General features: G+C 43.5%; 2 protein-coding genes across 7 annotated transcripts in view; both read left to right on the forward strand.

Annotated features, from left to right (window-relative positions):
• ZNF649 (zinc finger protein 649) overlaps nucleotides 1-9,737 on the forward strand; it is a 40,005-nt gene extending 30,268 nt beyond the window's left edge. For both annotated transcript variants that reach the window (XM_017865017.1, XM_017865027.1), the window contains 3 exons: nucleotides 231-357; nucleotides 634-729; nucleotides 5,527-9,737. In XM_017865017.1, coding sequence (XP_017720506.1) covers nucleotides 231-357; nucleotides 634-729; nucleotides 5,527-6,884 — 1,581 coding nt within the window. In that variant the 3' untranslated portion in view covers nucleotides 6,885-9,737. The remainder of the gene's footprint in view (nucleotides 1-230; nucleotides 358-633; nucleotides 730-5,526) is intronic.
• ZNF577 (zinc finger protein 577) overlaps nucleotides 657-21,959 on the forward strand; it is a 58,817-nt gene continuing 37,514 nt past the window's right edge. For 2 of the 5 annotated variants that reach the window (XR_001883988.1, XM_017865040.1), the window contains exons 1-4: nucleotides 13,258-13,354; nucleotides 13,616-13,707; nucleotides 20,397-20,590; nucleotides 20,867-20,945. Coding sequence is in view for 4 of the 5 variants with exons in the window: in XM_017865040.1 (XP_017720529.1) it covers nucleotides 20,886-20,945 (60 nt within the window). In the remaining variant the exon portion in view is untranslated. Of the gene's footprint in view, nucleotides 730-12,537; nucleotides 12,625-13,257; nucleotides 13,355-13,615; nucleotides 13,708-20,396; nucleotides 20,591-20,866; nucleotides 20,946-21,959 lie in introns of those variants that run through there. The other 3 variants (XM_017865069.1, XM_017865060.1, XM_017865049.1) reach the window with 3 other exon arrangements.

Raw genomic sequence — 21,959 nt, forward strand, 5'->3', positions numbered from 1 at the left:
CAACTCACTTATACACAGTACCATAAGCAGATTCCACCAGGCCAACTGTGGGTCATGAGTATGCACAGTTTCAGTATATGCGGGGCATCCTGAAACCATTCCATTGAGTATACCAAGGGACAACTGTACAGGTGCAACTTATATAGTGAAAACGGGCAGAACAACTTCATATTTCTTCCATGTCAATAAAAGAGAAACACTTCATATTAAGCAGGACTGTGTTATTACAGGAATCACTGACCCTGAGGGATGTGGCTGTGGACTTCACCTGGGAGGAGTGGCAGCTCCTGGGCCCTGCTCAGAAGCATCTGTACCAGGATGTGATGTTGGAGAACTACAGCAACCTTGTGTCAGTGGGTGAGGACCGCTGCCCTGTGTCACTCAGAGGGCGCCCAGTCAGTGGCCTTTGCTTTCTTAGCTTCTGGAAGCTTTGCTGTGCTCCCAAATGGCAGATCCTCAGGCCCCTCTCTGGTCCCAGAGGAGGAGGCACTATCTTCCTTCATCTTAGAAAAAAAAGGCTTTAATTTGCTAACATGCAAATTATGCAGTCCCTAACATGTACCTTTCTCCTATCATCAGAGCCACGTAGTGCAATTCAGTAAGCCTAAGTCTTCTCCCATTTCCCACAAACAGGGTTTCAAGCTAGCAAACCTGATGCCCTCACCAAGTTGGAACAAGGAGAACCGCTATGGGCATTAGAAGATGAAATCCACAGTCCAACTCATCCAGGTAAGTGAGAGAGAACCAGCAAGAGAGGAAGGCAGTGAAAGTCACATTCTGGTCATTTAGAAAAGGCATGACAGTTGTGAAAGTGTTTAGGGAGACAGAAACAGCTGCCACATATCCTTCTCCCCATATGATACAAGAGCTCTTTTTCTTATAGGAATTTAGAGAAACATACATACCCCTTTATCTCTTCTTGGAACTGAACTGATCCCTATTCATTTCTTCTTAGATGTTGTTTCCCCCTAAGTTCTTCTTGCTTGGATTTTCATATCTTCCTATTCTTCTTCATCACTTGTCAGAGGATCATTTTGTGTTTCTGAGGCAAAAACAACAAACTGTTTTTTTTTTCTCTCACATAGTCACTCAACACAGCATTTATGCCACTGGATATATAGGGGTTGTTTTCTCACACCTCAGACAATTCTCCAGCAGACATCAGCTGGGTGTCCTCTATTTCAAATCAGCTCTGACACTATCTACCTGATGTGGCATCAGATCCCACAGGTTAAGGGATCGGTCCAAGACTGTCTCCCACTTCAAATGCCAGTGGCAAGTCCCAGGTTGTCACCTCAGCTTCTGATGAACCCGCTGTAAAGTAGGGGTTCCCAAGACCCTCTCCTCAAGTTTGATTAATTTGCTAGAACAGCACTTATATGTATATGCATGTGTTTGTATATATATGTGTATGTGTCTGTAGGTGTTTATATACATTTATATATATATATACTTTATCTATATCTGTATATACATTTATGTAAGAGAGAGAGAGTGCCATAAGCATTGTCTAGAGTTGCTGATTCATCAAATGAGATAAGAACTGAGGCACAGGAGGCCAGGCATGGTGGCTCACACGTGTAATCCCAGCAGTTTGGGAGGCCGAGGCTGGCATATCATGAGGTCAAGAGTTTGAGACCAGCTTGGCCAACATGGTGAAACCCCATCTCTACTAAAAATACAAAAATTATCCGGGCGTGGTGACATATGCCTGTAGTCCCAGCTATTTGGGAGGCTGAGGCAACCCAGGAGGTTGCAGTGAGCTGAGATCGCGCCATTGCACTCCAGCCTGGGTAACAGAGTAAGACTCCATCTCAAAACAAAAAACAGAAAAACAAAAAAACCTGAGGCATAGGTATGTGACTATGGTTTGTTTTTTGCATTCTGACAGTATGTATTTTTCACCTTGAATTTTCTTTTCATGACATGGTTTATAATACACTACAATATAATAGTATCTTCCATCTCTAGATTCCCATTCTACTTTGCACCCCAATCACACACAAGCCACTCCTATAGATATCGTATCAGTGGGATTTGGTGGTGCTTGAGGTTCCTTTGCTACTCCGGAGTCAAGGGCCTGGTTTTCATTCTTCCTCATATAAGACTGAAATACATCTTGGTCATTCATGCATTTCTTTATCGAAGGACAGATTAGCCAGGCTGAAGAGAGGTCATACTTTTCTATCTATTAAGCGTTTCTTAAAGGCAAGATCTTTATTAAAGGAGTTTTCATGACACTGTCCATACCAAGGTCTCTTGCTCTGCGAGTCTGGTTTTGTTAGAATTGGGTTGGGGGCCTGGGCTTGTCTTTACACGAAGCTCTCTCGGGCGCTGTTTTCATGAGTTGCTGAACTGTAGCCATAATACACAGTAGAGGAGACTGAATTTAGTGAGAAACAGAATGTCTCTCTTGAGCAAAGATTTTGTTAGCAAAAATAGGGCAAATTTTTATGTAATATTTACAAATTAAACTTTTGAACATGTGAAATGTTTTTGTTACAATTCAGGGCTATACAAAGATAAAGTAAATAGTAAACACAGAAAGAATTGTAGGACTTTAGAAGAAATGTAACCTATAGTGGTCTAGACAAGAAATTGAGAAAGGTATTGAATTAAGATGAAGAACTATGACAAGACAAGAAGTTGTAGAACTGGAATTGCAAGGCCACGTGGGGACTGTCAGAAGATTAGCCTGAAGGCCAGGTGCGGTGGCTCATTCCTGTAATCCCAGCACTTTGGGAGGCCGAGGTGGGCAGATCACCCGAGGGTCAGGAGTTTGAGACCAGTGTGGCCAACGTGGTGAAACCCTGCCTCTACTTAAAATACAAAAAATTACCCAGGTGTGGTGGCACATGCCTGTAATCCCAGCTACTCAGGAGGCTGAGGCAGAATTGCTTGAACCCGGGAGGCAGAGGTTGAAGTGAGCCGAGATCGTGCCACTGTACTCCAGCCTGGGTGACACAGCAAGACTCCATCTCAAAAAAAAAAAAAAAAAAAAAGAGATTAGCCTGAAACTGGTCACATGGAGGCCAGTGTTAGAAGATATTTGCTGGGAAACGGTCAAGTGGGAACTTAAAGTGGATGCGTCTGGTAATGGTAAAACTTTTATTGTTCAGCTCCCGCTGTGAATTTTCTGTGCCAGTAATTTAGGATGGTGGTGGAGGTAAAGTTGTGTATTTTTCTAGCTCTACGTAGAGGTTACCTTTCACCTGGTGGCAGTATTGCAGCAATAATACCGTATAGTTGATGTTCGAAGAAAAACTAAAAGCTGCCTCGAGTCTTGATTCAGACGTAGGAAGGTGTGCCTTAAGGGTTCCCTTCACTGATGCCAACAGAGACATAAGTACAAAATTCAGGAAGTAGAGGCTGTTAGTGGCAAGGTGAGGGATTAGTATATTAAGGACAGTAAAGTGGAAAAAAAAATCCAATATGACATCTATGCAAGTAGGGCATGATGAAGAAGGTGACAGTTTCCACATGTGGTACAGTGGCAGAGCTGTGTGGAAAGGACCGCGTGTTCTGCTTGCATGTTCTGAAAGTCCATAGGGATCGCTGTGTTTCTCTTTCTGTTGGAACATAAGAGAATGTGTCATAGCCAGGTAGATACAAGGTGTTAATTGAAAAATCGAGGCCTGGCGCGGTGGCTCACGCCTGTAATCCCAGCGCTCTGGGAGGCCAAGGCGGGCGGATCACAAGGTCAGGAGATCGAGACCATCCTGGCTAACACGGTGAAACCCCGTCTCTACTAAAAATACAAAAAAAATTAGCCGGGCACGGTGGCGGACGCCTGTAGTCCCAGCTACTCGGGAGGCTCAGGCAGGAGAATGGCGTGAACCCGGGAGGCGGAGCTTGCAGTGAGCCGAGACTGCGCCACTACACTCCAGCCTGGGTGACAGAGTGAGACTCCATCTCAGAAAAAGAAAAGAAAAATCGAGGAGACAAAGAGAAACTTTATATTCTAACAAAAGATGATTCGCAGATCTGAGTAATGTGACCTTGGGGAAGTGAAAGGAACACACATCACTGAAGAGAGGGGAAACTTTTTTTTTTTTTTTTGCCCTTCCGGAGGCTTTTTGCTTTGCAGAATTTGCTTTGCATACCTGTTCAGTGAGAGATGGGGAGTCTTATGAATATCTTTATGAGAATCATGAAATGTGTGTATAGCAAGCAAACATATATGTAACATATCCATGTTCATTTTGGAGTGGAGTTTTAACATTAAAATGAGGTGGAATTTGACTCTGTGCTAGGAGGTCCTTTACAGGATATAAGAAAAGTCTGCACAGACTCCAGCAACTGACCAAAACAGCCTCACTGGTGTTTCTCAGGAGAAAGATATTAAGATCAATCTCCTGTCCAATCATAGCTGCAGTTAGGAATGCTGTTGGGGGTGAGGGGCATCAGTTAGTCAGCCTCTGGTGGTTGGGGAGCTGCAATTGTTTCAATATTGCTTGTCCCAAGGCCAGTGTTTGTTTAGCTGCTACAGAAAAAGGAAAAAACAGAACAAAAAAAGTCGTGGCAGTTAGAACATAGTTTATTCTTTAAGTGTAGGGGGTGTACAACTTAACCCTTGCCTGTGTGTCCTTAGGCCTAGTTTATAATTTGGTATCTTATTGCCACAAAGAGTCTGTTCCGTCAGTCTGTGGTCTCTATTTTAACAAAGGTTGGAGTACTGACTGCAATTTTCCTGCACATGTGAGATTGGTGCTCTAGGAAAGTTAGTGTGATGATGGTCTACAGAATGGAGAAGGGCATATTTTAGCACCCAGCAGTCTAATAGAATTAGGATGAAGTCAAATGCTGTGTATCCAACATTTTAACTTGTCTTTCTATTTATTCTAATCCCTATGTCTGCTGTTTCCCTACTCAGGATTATTCTTTTTCAAATTAAAAAAAAATGTTTCTGTAGAGACAGGGTCTCCCTATGTAGCCCAGGCTGGTCTCAAACTCCTGGGCTCAAGCGCTCCTCCCACCTCAGCCTCCCAAAGTGTTGAGATTAGAGGCATGAGCCACTGTGCCTGGCTGGCAAATTTTTTGTTTTTTTTTTTTAGATGGAGTCTCGCTCTGTTGGCAGGCTGGAGTACAGAGGCACAATCTCGGCTCACTGCAACCTCCTTCTCCCAGGTTCAAGCAATTCTTCTGCCTCAGTCTCCCGAGTTGCTGGGACTACAGGCGTGTGCCATCACGCCCAGCCAATTTTTTGTATTTTTAGTAAAGACGGGGTTTCACCATGTTGGCCAGGATGGTCTCGATCTCTTGACCTCATGATCCACCTGCCTTGGCCTCCCAAAGTGCTGGGATTACAGGCATAAGCCACCATGCCTGGCCGGCAAATTTTATCTTATGTGTATTTAACTACAATTCTTAAAAGTTTTTTAACAGATAGGGAACATTTATACTTGGAATTCCTTCCATGTTGGTATCATAGGGTTTCCAGTAAAAAGCCAGCCAACCCCGAGGCATCTTTGAAGCAGTTTTATTCCATGTGATGATCATGGAAGGATTTATTGTTCTGTCTCTTAGAAATTGAGAAAGCTGATGATCATCTGCAGCAGCACTTGCAAAACCAAAGAATACTGAAGAGGATGGGACAACACTATGAACGTGGAAGAACTTTGAAATCATATTTAGGTTTAACCAACCAGAGCAGAAGATACAACAGAAAGGAGCCTGCTGAGTTTAATGGAGATGGAGCTTTTCTCCATGATAATCATGAACAAATGCCTATGGAAATTGAATTCCATGAAAATAGAAAACCCATCAGCGCTAAGTCACGATTCCTTAAACATCAGCAAACATGCAATATACAGAAAGCCCATGAATGCACTGACTGTGGGAAAGCTTTCCTCAAGAAGTCTCAGCTCACTGAGCATAAAAGAATTCATACAGGAAAGAAACCCCATGGGTGTAGCTTGTGTGGGAAAACCTTCTACAAGAAGTACAGGCTCACTGAACACGAGAGAGCTCACAAAGGAGAGAAACCGCATGGGTGTAGTGAATGTGGGAAAGCCTTCCCCAGGAAATCTCAGCTTACTGAACATCAAAGGATTCACACGGGAAATAAGCCCCATCAATGCAGTGAATGTGGGAAAGCTTTCTCCAGAAAATCACTACTCATTGTACATCAGCGAACTCATACAGGAGAGAAGCCTTACACATGCAGTGAATGTGGAAAAGGCTTCATTCAGAAAGGCAATCTCATTATACATCAACGAACTCACACTGGAGAGAAACCTTATGGATGCATTGACTGTGGTAAGGCCTTCAGCCAGAAGTCTTGCCTTGTAGCACATCAGAGATACCATACAGGAAAGACTCCCTTTGTATGTCCTGAATGTGGGCAACCCTGTTCACAGAAGTCAGGACTCATTAGACATCAGAGAATTCACTCAGGAGAGAAACCCTATAAATGCAGTGACTGTGGGAAAGCCTTCATTACAAAGACAATGCTCATTGTACATCACAGAACTCACACGGGAGAGAGACCCTATGGCTGTGATGAGTGTGAGAAAGCTTACTTCTATATGTCTTGCCTTATTAAACATAAGAGAATACACACAAGGGAGAAACAAGGGGATTCAGTGAAGGTGGACCGTCCTTCCACAGCAAGTCACAGCTTAAGTCCTAGTGAATACACGCCGGGGAAAAGCCCTGTTAATATGGTGACTCTGCAGATACCTTCTGTGACCCCACAGATGCCATTTAACACCAGCGGGCTCCTAGCAGATAGGAACGTAGTCCTTGTGGGACAGCCACTTGCCAGATGTGCACCCTCGGGAGATAATAGAAGCTTTGCACAGGACAGAAGCCTTACAAATGCAGTGAACGTGGTCGTGCCTTCAGTCATCAATTACATCTTCTTTTATGTTACAAACACATAATTGAAAACTGTATATTAAATGCGAAAAAGCCTTGACCAAAAGTATCTAGTTGATTATCTGGTTAAGTCCTCCATAAGATTTCAAGCTTGTTTCAATACAAAGCTTGAAATCCTGTGAATGCAGAAAGTAGGAAAGCCTCTTTTGGAAGAGGGACCCTATCATTGGTGATCACCATGGCAACAGTGAGCTCATAGTGGGTAGAAATACAGTGATGGTGGGAGAGCCTTTGTCCTTAAGAGGTGTCAGTACACACTGGAGAAAAACTCCTGGAAGGTAGTGAATGTGACAACATTTTCAGTGGTACATTCTGCCACATCCTTTAGCAGGTGAAATCATATAGAAATAAAACACTGTGAACCCACTACTGTGAAGTGCCTTTATCGAAATATTAAAGTACTCTTGAAACAAAGAAGCCCCGCGGAAATGAGGATTGTTTGAGAGCTTTCTGTTCCATTCCTGACTTCATCATATGTCAGATAGTATAACTGATGTCTCTTTTTGGCCAGACTATCTTGAACTATTACTATTTACTGTGTTAATTATTCCAAAAGTTAAAGGAGATAGTGTCTGCCCCACATCACTGGTTAAGGTTATCACATAGAGGGAGGAAAAAAGGAAAAATTAATCGGGCAGACAGCTAAAGCTGGCCTTCGGCAAAATTATTTTAAACAGAAAGTCTGAAAAATCAAGCACAGGCACGAACAGAGCAGAGTGGGGAAAACTCAGGCAGGAGCTACTCTGATAAGAAAGTAAGGCCCAGTATAGAAGCCTTTTGTTCTTTGTGTGATTAGTGGGCTCCCAGGAAGAAGTTTCCTCCCCTTTTCAGGCATGTACATAGTGAACTCCATGGGAGCTTGCAGGGGGAGTGAGGAGTCTTACTTAAAACAGACCCACAGTTACACAAACAGGAGAAGCTATGCTTTGTGCTTGCCTAAAGACAGCTACACAGATAAGGGGAGTTGCACAGACAGCTTCACAGATAAGTTACACAAATAGCTACAGAGATGAGTTTCATAGAAAAGCTTTTGAATTCAGTTGTAAAAATGGCAACCCATTCAGGCTCCCTTTCTGCTGTGGAGAGCTTTCTTTTTTCACTTATTAAACTTTGACTCCAACCTCTCCCTTTGCGTCCATACTCCTTAATTTTCTTGGTTGTGAGAAAAAGAACTCTGATACCTCACAACCAGGGACTGCTACATTGTGATGCATTGGTGAGACTGTAACAACATTATATTCACTTCTCCCGTTTGTGGGTTCCTTTTTTTAATTGTCTATCTTCAGTGCCCAACCAAGATCATATGACGATTAGCTGTTAAATTTCTGACCCTAAAGTTAATTCAATATTATTTCAGAAAATGAGTCCTTCAAAAAGAAAGGGTAAGGGACAGGACCAAGGAATACCACAGTGCTAGGTTCCCTCCAGTGGGGCCAGAGACAGCTGATCTTTCCAGTTAGGTGTGCAACATATCAGACGTCAAGTTTATATAGGATGTGACCTCCCTTCCTGGACTAGGCAACTGAAGCTGAAAGGTTTGGGTCAATCAACAGGGACTGGTATAAACAGACTGGGTTCCTACCCCAACTCAGCCCAACCCCTATCCAATAGGTAGGGAACATCTGAGGCCCCAGGAGAGTTAGGGGGAGGGCACTAATCTATCAATATGCTTTTTTCACAATGAGAAGGCAGCAGAGACCTGGAAACATAAAGCTTTCCTTAGGCTCTCCCAAGCTCTGGCCACCAAGAGTAACCTGATGAAGCCCTGCTGGATCTGCCATCCTGGCCCACCTGTCACCACCTAGAGTGACCCTCTCATCCTACCAGTGATAAACTACACCAGTATACCTAACATGACAGCGTATACCAGCAGAACTCAAGTGGCTTACTGGCTTACCGAACATGGGAAGGAAGCAGAGGTGCCCTGTTTTAACTTAACCAACTGTGACAAAATGCCACAGCCACAACTAACAAAACCTTGGTGGCCTGGCACTTTGACGCACCACACTTTTGATTACATGAAGAGCGTCCCACTGGTGATGATGAAAAGAAAGACTGGAGTGTTGTTAGCCATTTGTGCAGGGGCTTCATGAACAACATTGTGTGGGAGAAACTAAGTTCCTGTAACAGGTTTGAGACTTGGATGGCAAACACCAATGCCTCCACACCCACGAATGGGCCACTGAACAAGAAAATGGAGAAGGGGTGTTGTGTGCACCTGAGAGCTACACCTACATTTTTCTCTGTGGGTGGTCTGGGGTTTATACAAATATAGGACAGGCAATGTCATGCCTGATCCAAATTGTTGTTTTCAGAATCCTGGGAGTATGAACTTGTAAACTCCTAGATAACTGACCAGCTGCAACCTTCCTTGTGGAATGGAACAGACCCAACATTCATCCTGGCATCTATCCTCATTTCCTCCCACTGCAGAAGTACTCTCAGTTAAGTATCCTCGTGCCTTATGAAAAGAGATCTTTAAAGGAGAATCAACTGTGTCCTGGTATCTCATGTTCCACAGAGAGCTGAAGAGGCTAAACAGGATTAGGGGAAGACAAGGAGGTTCTGGAAGAGCTGAATCTAGTTGCAAACTGGAATACTGCAGGCCTTTGTCCAATCTGGATGATATTTTCCGAGGCTGATAGATACAATAATTGAACTGTGGTCAGTGGTAATGTCAATAGGTGCTGGTACAAAACTGATGCTAGCTTAAGGCTGAGGTCAAGTCTATTACTGGAAAAGTGATATTTGAGGAAGGGCTTGAGATCTTACCACTTAGGCCTGTCAGTAGGTAAACTGTCTTAATTAGGGCAAGTTAAAAAAAAAAATCAGTGTATTGTGGAGAAAAGAAAGAGAGATCAGACTGTTACTGTGTCTATGTAGAAAGAAGTAGACATAAGGAACTCCATTTTGTTCTGTACTAAGAAATTCTTCTGCCTTGAGATGCTGTTAATCTGTAACCCTAGCCCCAACGCTGTGCTCGCAGAAACATGTGCTGTGTTTACTCAAGTTTTAATGGATTTAGGGCTGTGCAGGATGTGCTTTGTTAAACAAGTGCTTGAAGGCAGTATGCTTGGTAAAAGTCATCGCCATTCTCTCATCTCAAGTACCCAGGGACACAATACACTGCGGAAGGCCGCAGGGACCTCTGCCTAGGAAAGCCAGGTATTGTCCAAGGTTTCTCCCCATGTGACAGTCTGAGATATGGCCTCGTGGGAAGGGAAAGACCTGACCATCCCCCAGCCCGACACCCGTAAAGGGTCTGTGCTGAGGAGGATGAGTGAAAGAGGAAGGCCTCTTTGCAGTTGAGATAAGAGGAAGGCATCTGTCTCCTCTTCGTCCCTGGGAAGGGAATGTCTTGGTGTAAAACCGGATCGTACGTTCTATTTACTGAGATAGGAGAAAACTGCCTTATGGCTTGAGGTGAGACATGCTGGCGGCAATACTGCTCTTTAATGCATGGAGATGTTTGCGTAAAGTCAAATATAAATCTGGCCTACGTGCACATCAAGGCACAGCACCTTTCCTTAAACGTATTGATGACACAGAGATCTTTGCTCACATGTTTTCCTGCTGACCCTCCCCACCATTACCCTACAGTCCTGCCACATCCCCCTTTCCGAGATGGTAGAGATAGTGATTAATAAATCCTGAGGGAAATCAGAGACCAGTGCCGGTGCAGGTCCCCTGGGACGACTTTTCTTTCTCTATACTTTGTCTCTGTGTCTTATNAAGGCCTCTTTGCAGTTGAGATAAGAGGAAGGCATCTGTCTCCTCTTCGTCCCTGGGAAGGGAATGTCTTGGTGTAAAACCGGATCGTACGTTCTATTTACTGAGATAGGAGAAAACTGCCTTATGGCTTGAGGTGAGACATGCTGGCGGCAATACTGCTCTTTAATGCATGGAGATGTTTGCGTAAAGTCAAATATAAATCTGGCCTACGTGCACATCAAGGCACAGCACCTTTCCTTAAACGTATTGATGACACAGAGATCTTTGCTCACATGTTTTCCTGCTGACCCTCCCCACCATTACCCTACAGTCCTGCCACATCCCCTTTCCGAGATGGTAGAGATAGTGATTAATAAATCCTGAGGGAAATCAGAGACCAGTGCCGGTGCAGGTCCCCTGGGACGACTTTTCTTTCTCTATACTTTGTCTCTGTGTCTTATTTCTTTTTTTTTTTTTTTTTTTTTTTTTTTTTTGAGATGGTGTCTCGCTCTGTCGCCCAGGCTGGAGTGCAGTGGCCGGATCTCAGCTCACTGCAAGCTCCACCTCCCGGATTGACGCCATTCTCCTGCCTCAGCCTCCCGAGTAGCTGGGACTACAGGCGCCCGCCACCTCGCCCGGCTAATTTTTTGTATTTTAGTAGAGACGTGGTTTCACCGTGTTAGCCAGGATGGTCTCGATCTCCTGACCTCGTGATCCGCCCGTCTCGGCCTCCCAATGAGCTGGGATTACAGGCTTGAGCCACCGCGCCCGGCCTGTCTTATTTCTTTTCTCAGTCTCTCGTCCCACCTGACGGGAAACGCCCACAGGTGTGGAGGGGCAGGCCACCCCTTCAACCTCCAGTCTTAAGGCGGTTTTCTCGTATCTCAGTAAATAGAAAATACAATCGGGTTTTACACCGAGACATTCCATTGCTCTTTAATGCACGGAGATGTTTATGTATGTGCACATCAAATCACAGCACCTTTTCTTAACCTTGTTTATGACACAGAGACATTTGTTCACATGTTTTCTTGCTGACCCTCTCCCCACCATTACCCTCTTGTCCTGCCACATCCCCCTCTCTGAGATGGTAGAGATAATGATCAATAAATACAGAGGGAACTCAGAGACTGGTGCAGGTGTGGGTCCTCCTCCCTATGCTGAGCGCCGGTCCCCTGGGCCCACTTTTCTTTCCCTATACTTTGTCTCTGTCTCTTATTTCTTTTCTCAGTTTCTGTGCCCACCTGACAAGAGACACCCACGGGTTGTTGAGGAGCTGGCCCCCTTCAGTTCCCCACTTTGGTCGGCCGCTGATCAACCCTGTTCTCCATTCTCCACGCCAATTATAACCTAATCTTTGCCATCGTTTTACCCATTCTTTGACTGACTCCTTCCTCTGAGGCTACATCTGATGTAGATGTAAAGATACTTGTCAGGCAGTTCTCAAAGGCAGCTTTCTCCATAAGGTCCCTCCAGCTAGAAGCATCCTCAGGATAATAGCCCCTCCGATTGTTGCTCAGGTCCCTGCCTCTTGAAATTCCTCTCAGATTGCCGCGCCCACATGGTTTCTTTCCACTCTTCTTAGGATTAAAGTGCCTAAATGTCTGTGACCATCTCTACCCAGCCTGCAGACAGATCAGGGCAGGCTTGAGCCTTTGAGAAACTAAGCAGTTTATGTAGCGCCCCTGGCGAATGTTGCAAAGCCAAAGTCCAGCAGTTCACGTGGAATGGAAAAAAGGTGGAATGGCTCCTTTTCAATCCCTTTTCATCGTCAAAGCCTACCTGTCTTAAGGCGCGAAAAGGGGAACTCCGCCTGCTGTACGGCATTAGGGTTGAAAATGGCTGCTCCCAGCAAGCATCCCCTGGGCGCAGACATATTGCGTCATGAAGCGACGGCATTCCCCGGATTCCGCGTCTCTGGAAAGACGCCGTGTGGCCCTCACCAGCCGCCATCCCCGAAACGTGCGAGTGTCGCGTCTGCAGGTTGCGGGGTTCGCGGGGCGGCGGGCAGAGGCGAGTGTTCAGGGATTTACGGTCTGTGACTCGCCTCCAGCAGTGGAGACAGAGGGTCATCGGTCTGGTCTGCGTGGGCTTCGGGGAATGCTTCAGAGCCAGGGAGAGCGCGTTGAGTTTTTTTTGTTGTTCGCTAGCCCGTGGGGTCCGTGTTGCGGGGAGCTCGCGGGGAGTCCTCGCTGGGGATTCGTTTCGCAGAGTGGTGGTGCGGTTCCCAGAGTCTGGGAGCTCATGGGCTCCGCATTGGAACACGCGCTTGGGAGATCTTCGTTGCACAGTAGCACTAGGGCGTCGTGGTGGGGAAGCGAATCGTGTCGGTGTTGGAGACAGCTCTGGGCAGTTGGTGTTCATTGCTTATCACATGCGTGCTTAAAAAGGGGTCTGCTGGTCCTCTTGCTTCCCTGCTCCTGTATATTCTGTAGAAAATTTGCTTTCAGGATCATTGCGAGCCAAGTAATAACATCCCCATCATTTTAAATACTCCTCCAGAAAATAACTCTGGTTTAGTGTATTTCATGTTTAGCGTTGGGATCAGGTGTCTAGGTATTGGTATAATTTTACTCGTATTTTGGGTTCAGGTGTCTAGGTATTGGTATAATTTTATTCGTATTTAATCTAACATCTTGTCAACTACGTATTCCCATATTACATGCTCTTTGAGAGTTTTTTAAACTGCTGCGGTTCCTTCAGGTGTTTGCTTTCATTTGGGTAGAACTGAAGAAGAAACGTGATGGATTTCCATTAACCCAAGGTGTTTATTTCTTTGACTAGCTGTAGTGTTTTCCATACGTGTCTGGGACATTTCTGGTTATGCTTATTTCTACATAGTTAATACTTTTTGCTGTAAATCGTGACTTTTTTCCGCATAAGAACCCCCCCTTTCCTTTTTTTTGTTTCTAATTTTACTTAGTAGAAAAGAACAGAAGTTAAAAATATATACGTTTATTCTGTCACTTCATTCTACTCATGTCATTACATATAACTTATAAATTGATGTCTGTCTTTTTTCTAGTTGAGCATGTTTGTCATCTGCTAATAATTTTAGCCAGGTGGCAAGTGGATGGACTGTGGAGTAAGAAGTACCTGCCTCTGCCTCTGACTTGGGTATGTTCATCTCTGAGTCAGTTTCCTTATTTGTGGGAAAAAAAGCTGTCCTAGTTTCTTTTTCATGGAATCGTTATGAAGATTAAGTGAGCAAATGTTCTTTAAGTATGTTCAAAGTGTAGTACTAGGTACACAGTATGGTCTGAATAAATAATGACTGTGATTTATCAAGTTTTTATTTCTCTTTCCTAAGGGCTTTTGACCTTTACAATTATTTTCATTTATATTTTTTTCTCTTTAAAATTTTCTTTGATTTATGTTGCTCTATTTCCCAATTTCATGTATTCCTGAGGAAAAAAACATACTTGTCAATAATGGTTTGTTCTTTTAATATGAGACTGGATTTTATTGGCTAAAATTTTATTTAATATTTTTGCATCAAGAAATGAAAAGAAATCTTGGATGAGCTTGGGAATAATCCATAATCCATTGGTGGAGAGGGACTGAATGGTGGTATAGATAAAACAAAATTAGGTGTGAGTTCATCATTCTTTAAGTCACATGATGAATATGTGGAATTTGAGTATACTGTTCTTTTGCTTGAAATTTTTCACAGTAGAAAATTAAAAAAAAAAATTGCCTATACATTTATAAGAGAAATTGGTCTGTAGTTTTCTTAAGTTTTTTTTTCCAAGTGATTATACTTGAAAAATCACCAGGTTAAGAAAATAGAATAATGTAGCATCCCAGAAGCCCTCGTCTTCTCTGTCCTCTCCAGAGGTAATTGTTATCCTAAAAACATCATAGATGTGCTTGGTTGTCACCTTTATGTAAATGAAATCCTAAGGTACATATTCTTTTGTGGCCGGCTTCTTTTGCTCAATATTTTTGTTGTGAAATTCATCTACGTTGCTGCATATAGCAGTAGCTCATTTCTTCTTCATTGCTATGTAGTATTCCATTGATGATTATACCCCATATTATTTATCCATTCCACTATCGAGAGACATTGTTATGGTTTATGGGAGTTATGAGAATTGTTGATATGAACGTTTTTCTACATGTCTTTTGGTGCATAAAAGTTCTATTGAGGGCTGGGTATGAGAGCTCACGCCTGTAATCCCAGCACTTTGGGAGGCTAAGGTGGGTAGATCACCTGAGATCAGGAGTTTGAGACCAGTCTGGCCAACGTGATGAAACCCCGTCTCTACTGAAAATACAAAAATTAGCTTGGCGGCCGGGCGCGGTGGCTCAAGCCTGTAATCCCAGCACTTTGGGAGGCCGAGACGGGCGGATCACGAGGTCAGGAGATCGAGACCATCCTGGCTAAACCGGTGAAACCCCGTCTCTACTAAAAAATACAAAAAACTAGCCGGGCGAGGTGGCGGGCGCCTGTAGTCCCAGCTACTCGGGAGGCTGAGGCAGGAGAATGGCGTAAACCCGGGAGGCGGAGCTTGCAGTGAGCTGAGATCTGGCCACTGCACTCCAGCCTGGGTGACAGAGCAAGACTGCGTCTAAAAAAAAAAAAAAAAAAAAATTAGCTTGGCATGGTAGCAGGTGTCTGTAATCCCAGCTACTCAGGAGGGATGAGGCAGGAGAATCACTTGAACCCAGGAGACAGAAGTTGTAGTGAGCTGGGATCATGACATTTCACTCCAGCCTAGGCAACAAGAGTGAAACTCTCTGTCTCAAAAAAAATAAAAAATAAATAAAAATAAAATAGTTCAATTGAGCATATACTTAGTGTGTTAAGTATAGAGGAGAGGAGTATGCTAGACACAAGGAGGAACCACAAATGCCCAATCATAATGGGAAATTCTTAACATACCTCTCTCAGTAACTGAGAGAACAGGCAGACAAAAAGCTAAAAGGGTATAGATTAACCATTGCTGGCAAACTTTCTGTAAAGGTGCAGACAGATGACAAATATTTTAGTCTCTGCCGGTTAAATGGTCTCGTCTGCCTCTACTAGGTTCTGCAATTATAGAATGAAAGTAGCTATACAGAATATATAAACAAATGGGTGTGGCTGAGTTCTGATAAAACATTATTTACAAAAACAGGCAGCTAACCCACAATAGTCCTAACCCCAGAAAGGTTAGAATGACATAAATGATTAACAAACTTGACCAATCTAAAACACTGCACTCAATAATTTTCCTCAGATGCACATAGAACATTTATAAAAAGTCACCATATGGTTAGCCATCAGGCAAGTCTAAGTAAATTTCAAAGGATTAAAACCATACAGAATTTTTTCTCTAACTACAGTGGAATTAAGCTGTAAATCAATATCAAAATGAGTTATTTGCCATAGAATAGTCATGTGACTTTTTGGAACTATCAATTCAGAACGTGTTTTTTTCTTGTCAGAATGATTGGCAGTTATGCCATGCCATACACTTCTAAATAATCTGAGTTCAAAAAAAAATCACAGTGGAAATATTTTCAATTGCATTTTAATAAGAATTCTACATGTAAACCCTTGTTGAATTTAACCTAAGCAGTCAGTGGAGGAAATTTATAACCTTGAATGCAAGTATTAGAAAAGGAAGGATGAAAATCAATGAATAAGCACCTATCACTATAATTCTTTTTTTTTCTATTCTATTGATTCGTGTTTGGAAATGCTGGTTTTATGTAATTGTTAGAGAGGCTTCGCTTTTTCTGTGATTTGTGAATGTTACATAATGTTGGAGTCATCTGTATTGTAAAGATTAGATAGAACTCATCAGGCTCTGATGACTCTTTTTAACTTTTTTTCATGGATATTGAGAGTATAGTATAATATTTGCCCATAACTTAGTTTCAACAGTAATCAATTCATATTCATCTGTCATATCAGTCATATTTATCTGTGCCTCCACTTTTGTTTTACTCTGGAGAATTTCATAGCAAGTCCAAGGCTTCATCCCTTGAAACTTGTAAGTATCCCAGTATGAATCTCTAACTGGTATGGTCATTAAAAAAATTTATAACCACTGGACCATTTCCTTTTTGTTTTTTTCTTTTAGAGACAGGATCTTGGTGTGTTGCTCAGGCTGGTCTTGAACTCCTGGGCTCAAGCAGTCCTCCTGCCTTGACTTCCCAAAGTACTAGGATTACAGGTGTGAGCCACTTCACCCATCCTAGACCATTTTCAGTCAGTCTATCCAAGTTAATAATAATTTCTTTCCTTATCTTTTTGGGCAGACGGACTTTCGCTCTGTCACCGAGGCTGGAGTATAGTGGCACGATCTTTTCTCACTGCAATTCCCGCCTTCCGGGTTGAAGCAGTTCTCCTGCCTCAGCCTCCTGAGTAGCTGGGCTTACAGGCATCCGCCACCACACCAGGCTAATTTTTATATTTTTTGTGGAGATGGGGTTTCGTCCTGTTGGCCAGGCTGGTCTTGAACTCTTGACCTCAAGTGATCTGCCCATGTTGGCCTCCCACAGTGCTGGGGTTACACGTGTGAGCCACTGTGCCCAGCCTATTTCTTTAGTTCATTGAATAGCTAGTCCATATTCAGTTTTTTTCTGATCATCTCATCATTGTCTTTTAACATTGGATTGTTTGAATCATGATCCAAATGATGTGGGTGCATTCGATTTGCTTGTTGTATCTCTTAGATCTCTTTAATACTATAACAACTCCCCTTTCTTTTTTCTTTTTCTTTTTTTTTTGTTCTCATGCATCTTCATATGTTGTGGTAGGAAGTACATAGCACCATCCATGAAGGATTCTTACCTAAAAAAATTGAACATGGGACTAATCAAACGTCTAAGTTGAACTACTCACTTAATTAAAAGGAAAAATTGGGACTTGGGTAGGTAGAGAACAAGTTAAACTATACCATGAGGCTGGGAGCAGTCACTCATGCCTGTAATCCTAGCACTTTGGGAGGCTGAGGCAGGAGGATTGCTTGAGGCCAAGAGTTGAAGACCATCCTGGCCAACATAGCAAGACCCTGTCTCTAGAAAAAAAAAACAATTTAGCCAGGTGCAGTGGCTCACACCTGTAATCTCAGCACTTTGCGAGGCTGAAGCAGGTGGATCATGAGGTCAGGTGGATCATGAGGTCAGGTGGATCATGAGGTCAGGCCAAGACCAGCCTGGCCAAGATGGAGAAACCTTATCTTTACTGAAAATACAAAAATTAGCCGGGCGTGTTGCTGGGCACCTGTAATCCCAGCTACTCAGGAGGCTGAGGCAGATAATTGGTTGAACCCAGAAGGCGGAGTTTGCAGTGAGCTGAGATTACACTACTGCACTCCAGCCTGGCGACAGATCGAGACTCCTTCTCAAAAAAAAAAGTTTTAAAAAACCCATACAAAAGATACCCTGATACAGCAGTCAGACAAATGTAAAAGTAGGCCATCATATGAGAGAAATTACCTGTTTCCTTCCTCTCTGCTTCATTCATCCCAAAAGCAGATAAGGCTGAGGGCTTGTAATGGTTTGGAAGCATCCTAACTTGTATTTGAAGTGGTGGGCTTTTTTTTTTTTTTGCCTTTTTTTTTTTCGAGGCAGGATCTTGCTATGTTGTGCAGGTTGGAGTGCAGTGATGCAATCATAAACTCAATTCAGCCTGGAACTCCTGGGCTCAAGCGATTCTCCTGCCTCACCATCCTAAGTATCTGGGACTACATGCATGCACCACCATGCCTGGCTAATTTTTATTTTATTTTATTTTATTTTTGTTTTTTGTTTTTTTTTGAGACGGAGTCTCGCTCTGTCACCCCGGCTGGAGTGCAGTGGCCGGATTTCAGCTCACTGCAAGCTCCGCCTCCTGGGTTCACGCCATTCTCCTGCCTCAGCCTCCCGAGTAGCTGAGACTACAGGCGCCCGCCACCGTGCCCGGCTAGTTTTTGTTTTGTATTTTTTAGTAGAGACGGGGTTTCACCATGTTAGCCAGGATGGTCTCTGTCTCCTGACCTCGTGATCCGTCCATCTCGGCCTCCCAAAGTGCTGGGATTATAGGCTCGAGCCACCGCATCCGGCCACCTGGCTAATTTTTAAATTTTTTTGTAGAGACAAGGCCTTGGTATGTTGCCCAGGCTGGTCTCGAACTCCTGGCCTCAAGGAATTCTCCTGCCTTCACCTCCAGAATTGCTGCAATTATAGGCCTGAGCCAACACAGCAGGCCCTAGTTTTTTTTTTTTTTTTTTTTTTTTTTAATTGGATACTGTTGGCTGCCAATCTGACATCCAAGCCCCCTTTGTTAAGCAAATTCCTCTTTAATTTAGGTAGCTATCCCTCTGGACATTTGACCTGAACCTCAGTTCAGTAGGAAATCCAGATTATTCTTACCAATCAGGGTGGTATATCATTGCCATTCTCGGTTACATTGCCATGTTCTCCGCGTAAGTATCTGGTGCAATTCTGATGTATTACATGTGACGGAAAGTCTGCCATGAGCTTCTGGGAAATGGTTGGATCCTGGATTTTTCAACCCTGGAGATCTCAGCTCCAACCCATTCATGCATAACTGCCTTTTCTACCTCTTAGCTATCCATACGGATTTCTACATTTGGGTTGGGTACCACTGTTTTTGGACTGGCCCTGTAGGGAGGCTAGACTGAAGGGCTGGGGCTGGGATGAAGCAGTCTCAGGATTGAAGGTAGAGGAGGTTTGCATTTTGACCAGTGTGTTTACCGATGGGTCAGAAAATGGCTTGGAGATGAGCTCTCTGGGTGTAAAGGATACAGGCTTGCTAGAGAGTCTTGAGAATGACTTGCTGGGGTGACAGCAAAATTCAAGTTGGTCTCACAGTGTGGGTGTTCTCAGAGTGTGAGTTTCTAGAGTGGCTCTTGGGGAGACTGATCTCTGTACTGCTGCTTCTGGGGCAAGGATAGGACCGCCTTTGCTTTCCTGCCTGTGTGGAAGGAGCAGGCTGAGCATGCGCACTGAATATTGCATTAGGAGATCGCAGGCTCTTGTTTGTGTAGCTGTGACTGTGTGGCCACCCCGCAGTGTAAAGCGCTGGGAAGTAGAGTTCTAAAAGTGAGCGGGAAAGAGAACAAATTTGCACTGTGAGGCTGTTGTAGGAAGGAAGTGTCACAAGGGAGAGAGCCAGATGTAGATTTAAGTTCCCACGCTTCTAATTAGGAAGAATGTTAACCTGCACAACACACTTCGTCTCAGCAAGCCTCAGCTTACTTATGTTTAAAATGGAAATAATAACGAGTACCTTATAAAGTAGTATTGAGGGTTTAGTAAGACAGTGCGTATGGTTTGTTTGATTAGTAAGACAGTGCAATAAACAAAAAATTTAGGAGCATGTGGCTGCTGGTGAATTTAAGTCAGTTTCCTGAGCCACCACTTCTTTTATGTTTTTTAGAGACAGTCTTGCCGTGTTGTCCAGGCTGGTCTTGAACTCTAGAGCTCAGGTGAGATCCACCCATCTCAGCCTCTACAATAGCTGGGACCCTAGGGCCCATGCCACCATGCCTGGCTTTACCACTTCCTTCATTGTCTTACCTAAAACATATATGTGAGAACTTGGCAGTAGACAAGACCATAAGATGGTTTTTGTTTACTGTCTCCTGTTTCACATCCATTCTATTTCTGACATAACCCCCCCAAAAAAAAAAAGGCATTCCTCTTGCTCATTCCGTATCTTCCTATGGACCAGTGCCCCATGATTCCATGGTGTTAAGGAGACCGATGAAATATTGGAACCTGATGTTAATGTGAGTCCAGATGGCAATTGGAGACTTGTGGTCCTAGGAGCATGTTTCTTATCATTGAATTTGGTCTTGAATCCCCAGGTTCTAGCCTATAGGAACAAGACATTTTCAGTAATGGAAGAAAGAGCTTCCAGGCTGGGGACGATCATCGTTTCCAGTGGTAGCTTGACCTGAGATGATACCACAACTTCTGGGAAGGCCCAGAATAGACAGAAGAGAGAGAACACCCTAGAGTTGCTAGCCCCTAAGAGTTGAAGAAAATGGCCAAGGCCCAGGTGAGGTTTGTTTTACCTATTTTGTCTTTTGTTTCCCAGTGATTTGTGGAAGCTTGTAAAAGACAGTCTGGTTAAATGACAGAGTGTATTCTGATAAAAATCAGGATCTGTCAGAAAATAAGTTTAAGTTGGAATCTTAAAATCCTGGCAAATTAAGAAACGAGATACATAGATCGGGGGGTTTGTGCCAAGTTCTTAATGTCGGAACATAGCTAAGTGACTGTTAAGACCCTGTGGGTTTTCTCTGCTTTAAACTGTGTCTCCTTTTTTTGGCAGCTGAAATAACAGGAAACACATGAAAAATGCCACGATTGTAATGTCTCTGAGGAGAGAGCAAGGCAGTTCTTCAGGGGAGGTAAATGTGTCATTGCTGTTAGATCTTGAGAAATTTCTTTCCTTCAGAGAGCTTTTGTGGTTGACAGTATCCTCAAAGTCACCCTTGTAATAAAGGTATGGGATATTTTCTTTGGCTTTTTCCTGTTATTTAGTGGGGTAAGCTAAGGAGTAATGCCAAAGGAAAACTGGATTGGACAAAATTCTTTGAAAATAGGATGCCTTGAAAATAGAAGCTTCTGGTCATCTGACTTTGCCCAGAAGTAAAGCCTAGAGTATCCAATAGAATGAATGGGCTGCCTGACCTTTGATCTTCCATGAAGTAGAATTCTCTCAGCCAGATTTTTGTTATTGATACAGCAGGAGACAACTAACAGCTCCATTATTTAGTAACAGCTGGGAATGCAGATACTGACAATGCTTCTTTCTTACCTTCTTAACTCCAGGTTCAAAAAACAAAGCACCATTTCTGCCTGTTTTGGTTTTTCTATGTTTAATTACCGAAATGATACATGGCTACATTTGCATGCAAGAGATTCAAGCAAACAGAAGCATTTGTATCAAAAGACAGTATCTCCTTTCACCCTTTTTCTGCCCAAACTTCAACCCAAAGGGTAATAAATAAGTGTTCATAGTTTGGGTCTCTATCTAGTTCCTCCCTGTGATTGACATCTGATAGAATATATTTTTATTTAGGTACATTTCTGTATACATACGTGTGCACTTACATAATTGTGTCTATTATTTTTTTCCCACCCAAGATGGAGTCTTGCTGTCTTGCCCAGAGCTGGAGTGCAGTGGCGCAATCTTGGCTCACTGCAGCCTCCGCCTCCTGGGCTCAAGCAATTCTCCTGCCTCAGCCTACTGAGTAGCTGGGATTACAGGTGCATGTCACCACACCCTGCTAATTTTTGCATTTTTAGTAGAGATGGGGTTTCACAGGGCCGGGCGCGGTGGCTCAAGCCTGTAATCCCAGCACTTTGGGAGGCCGAGACGGGCGGATCACGAGGTCAGGAGATCGAGACCATCCTGGCTA

This window comes from Rhinopithecus bieti, unplaced genomic scaffold (genome assembly GCF_001698545.2).
Source record: "Rhinopithecus bieti isolate Rb0 unplaced genomic scaffold, ASM169854v2 scaffold_2723, whole genome shotgun sequence".
Taxonomy (NCBI): Eukaryota; Metazoa; Chordata; class Mammalia; order Primates; family Cercopithecidae; genus Rhinopithecus; species Rhinopithecus bieti.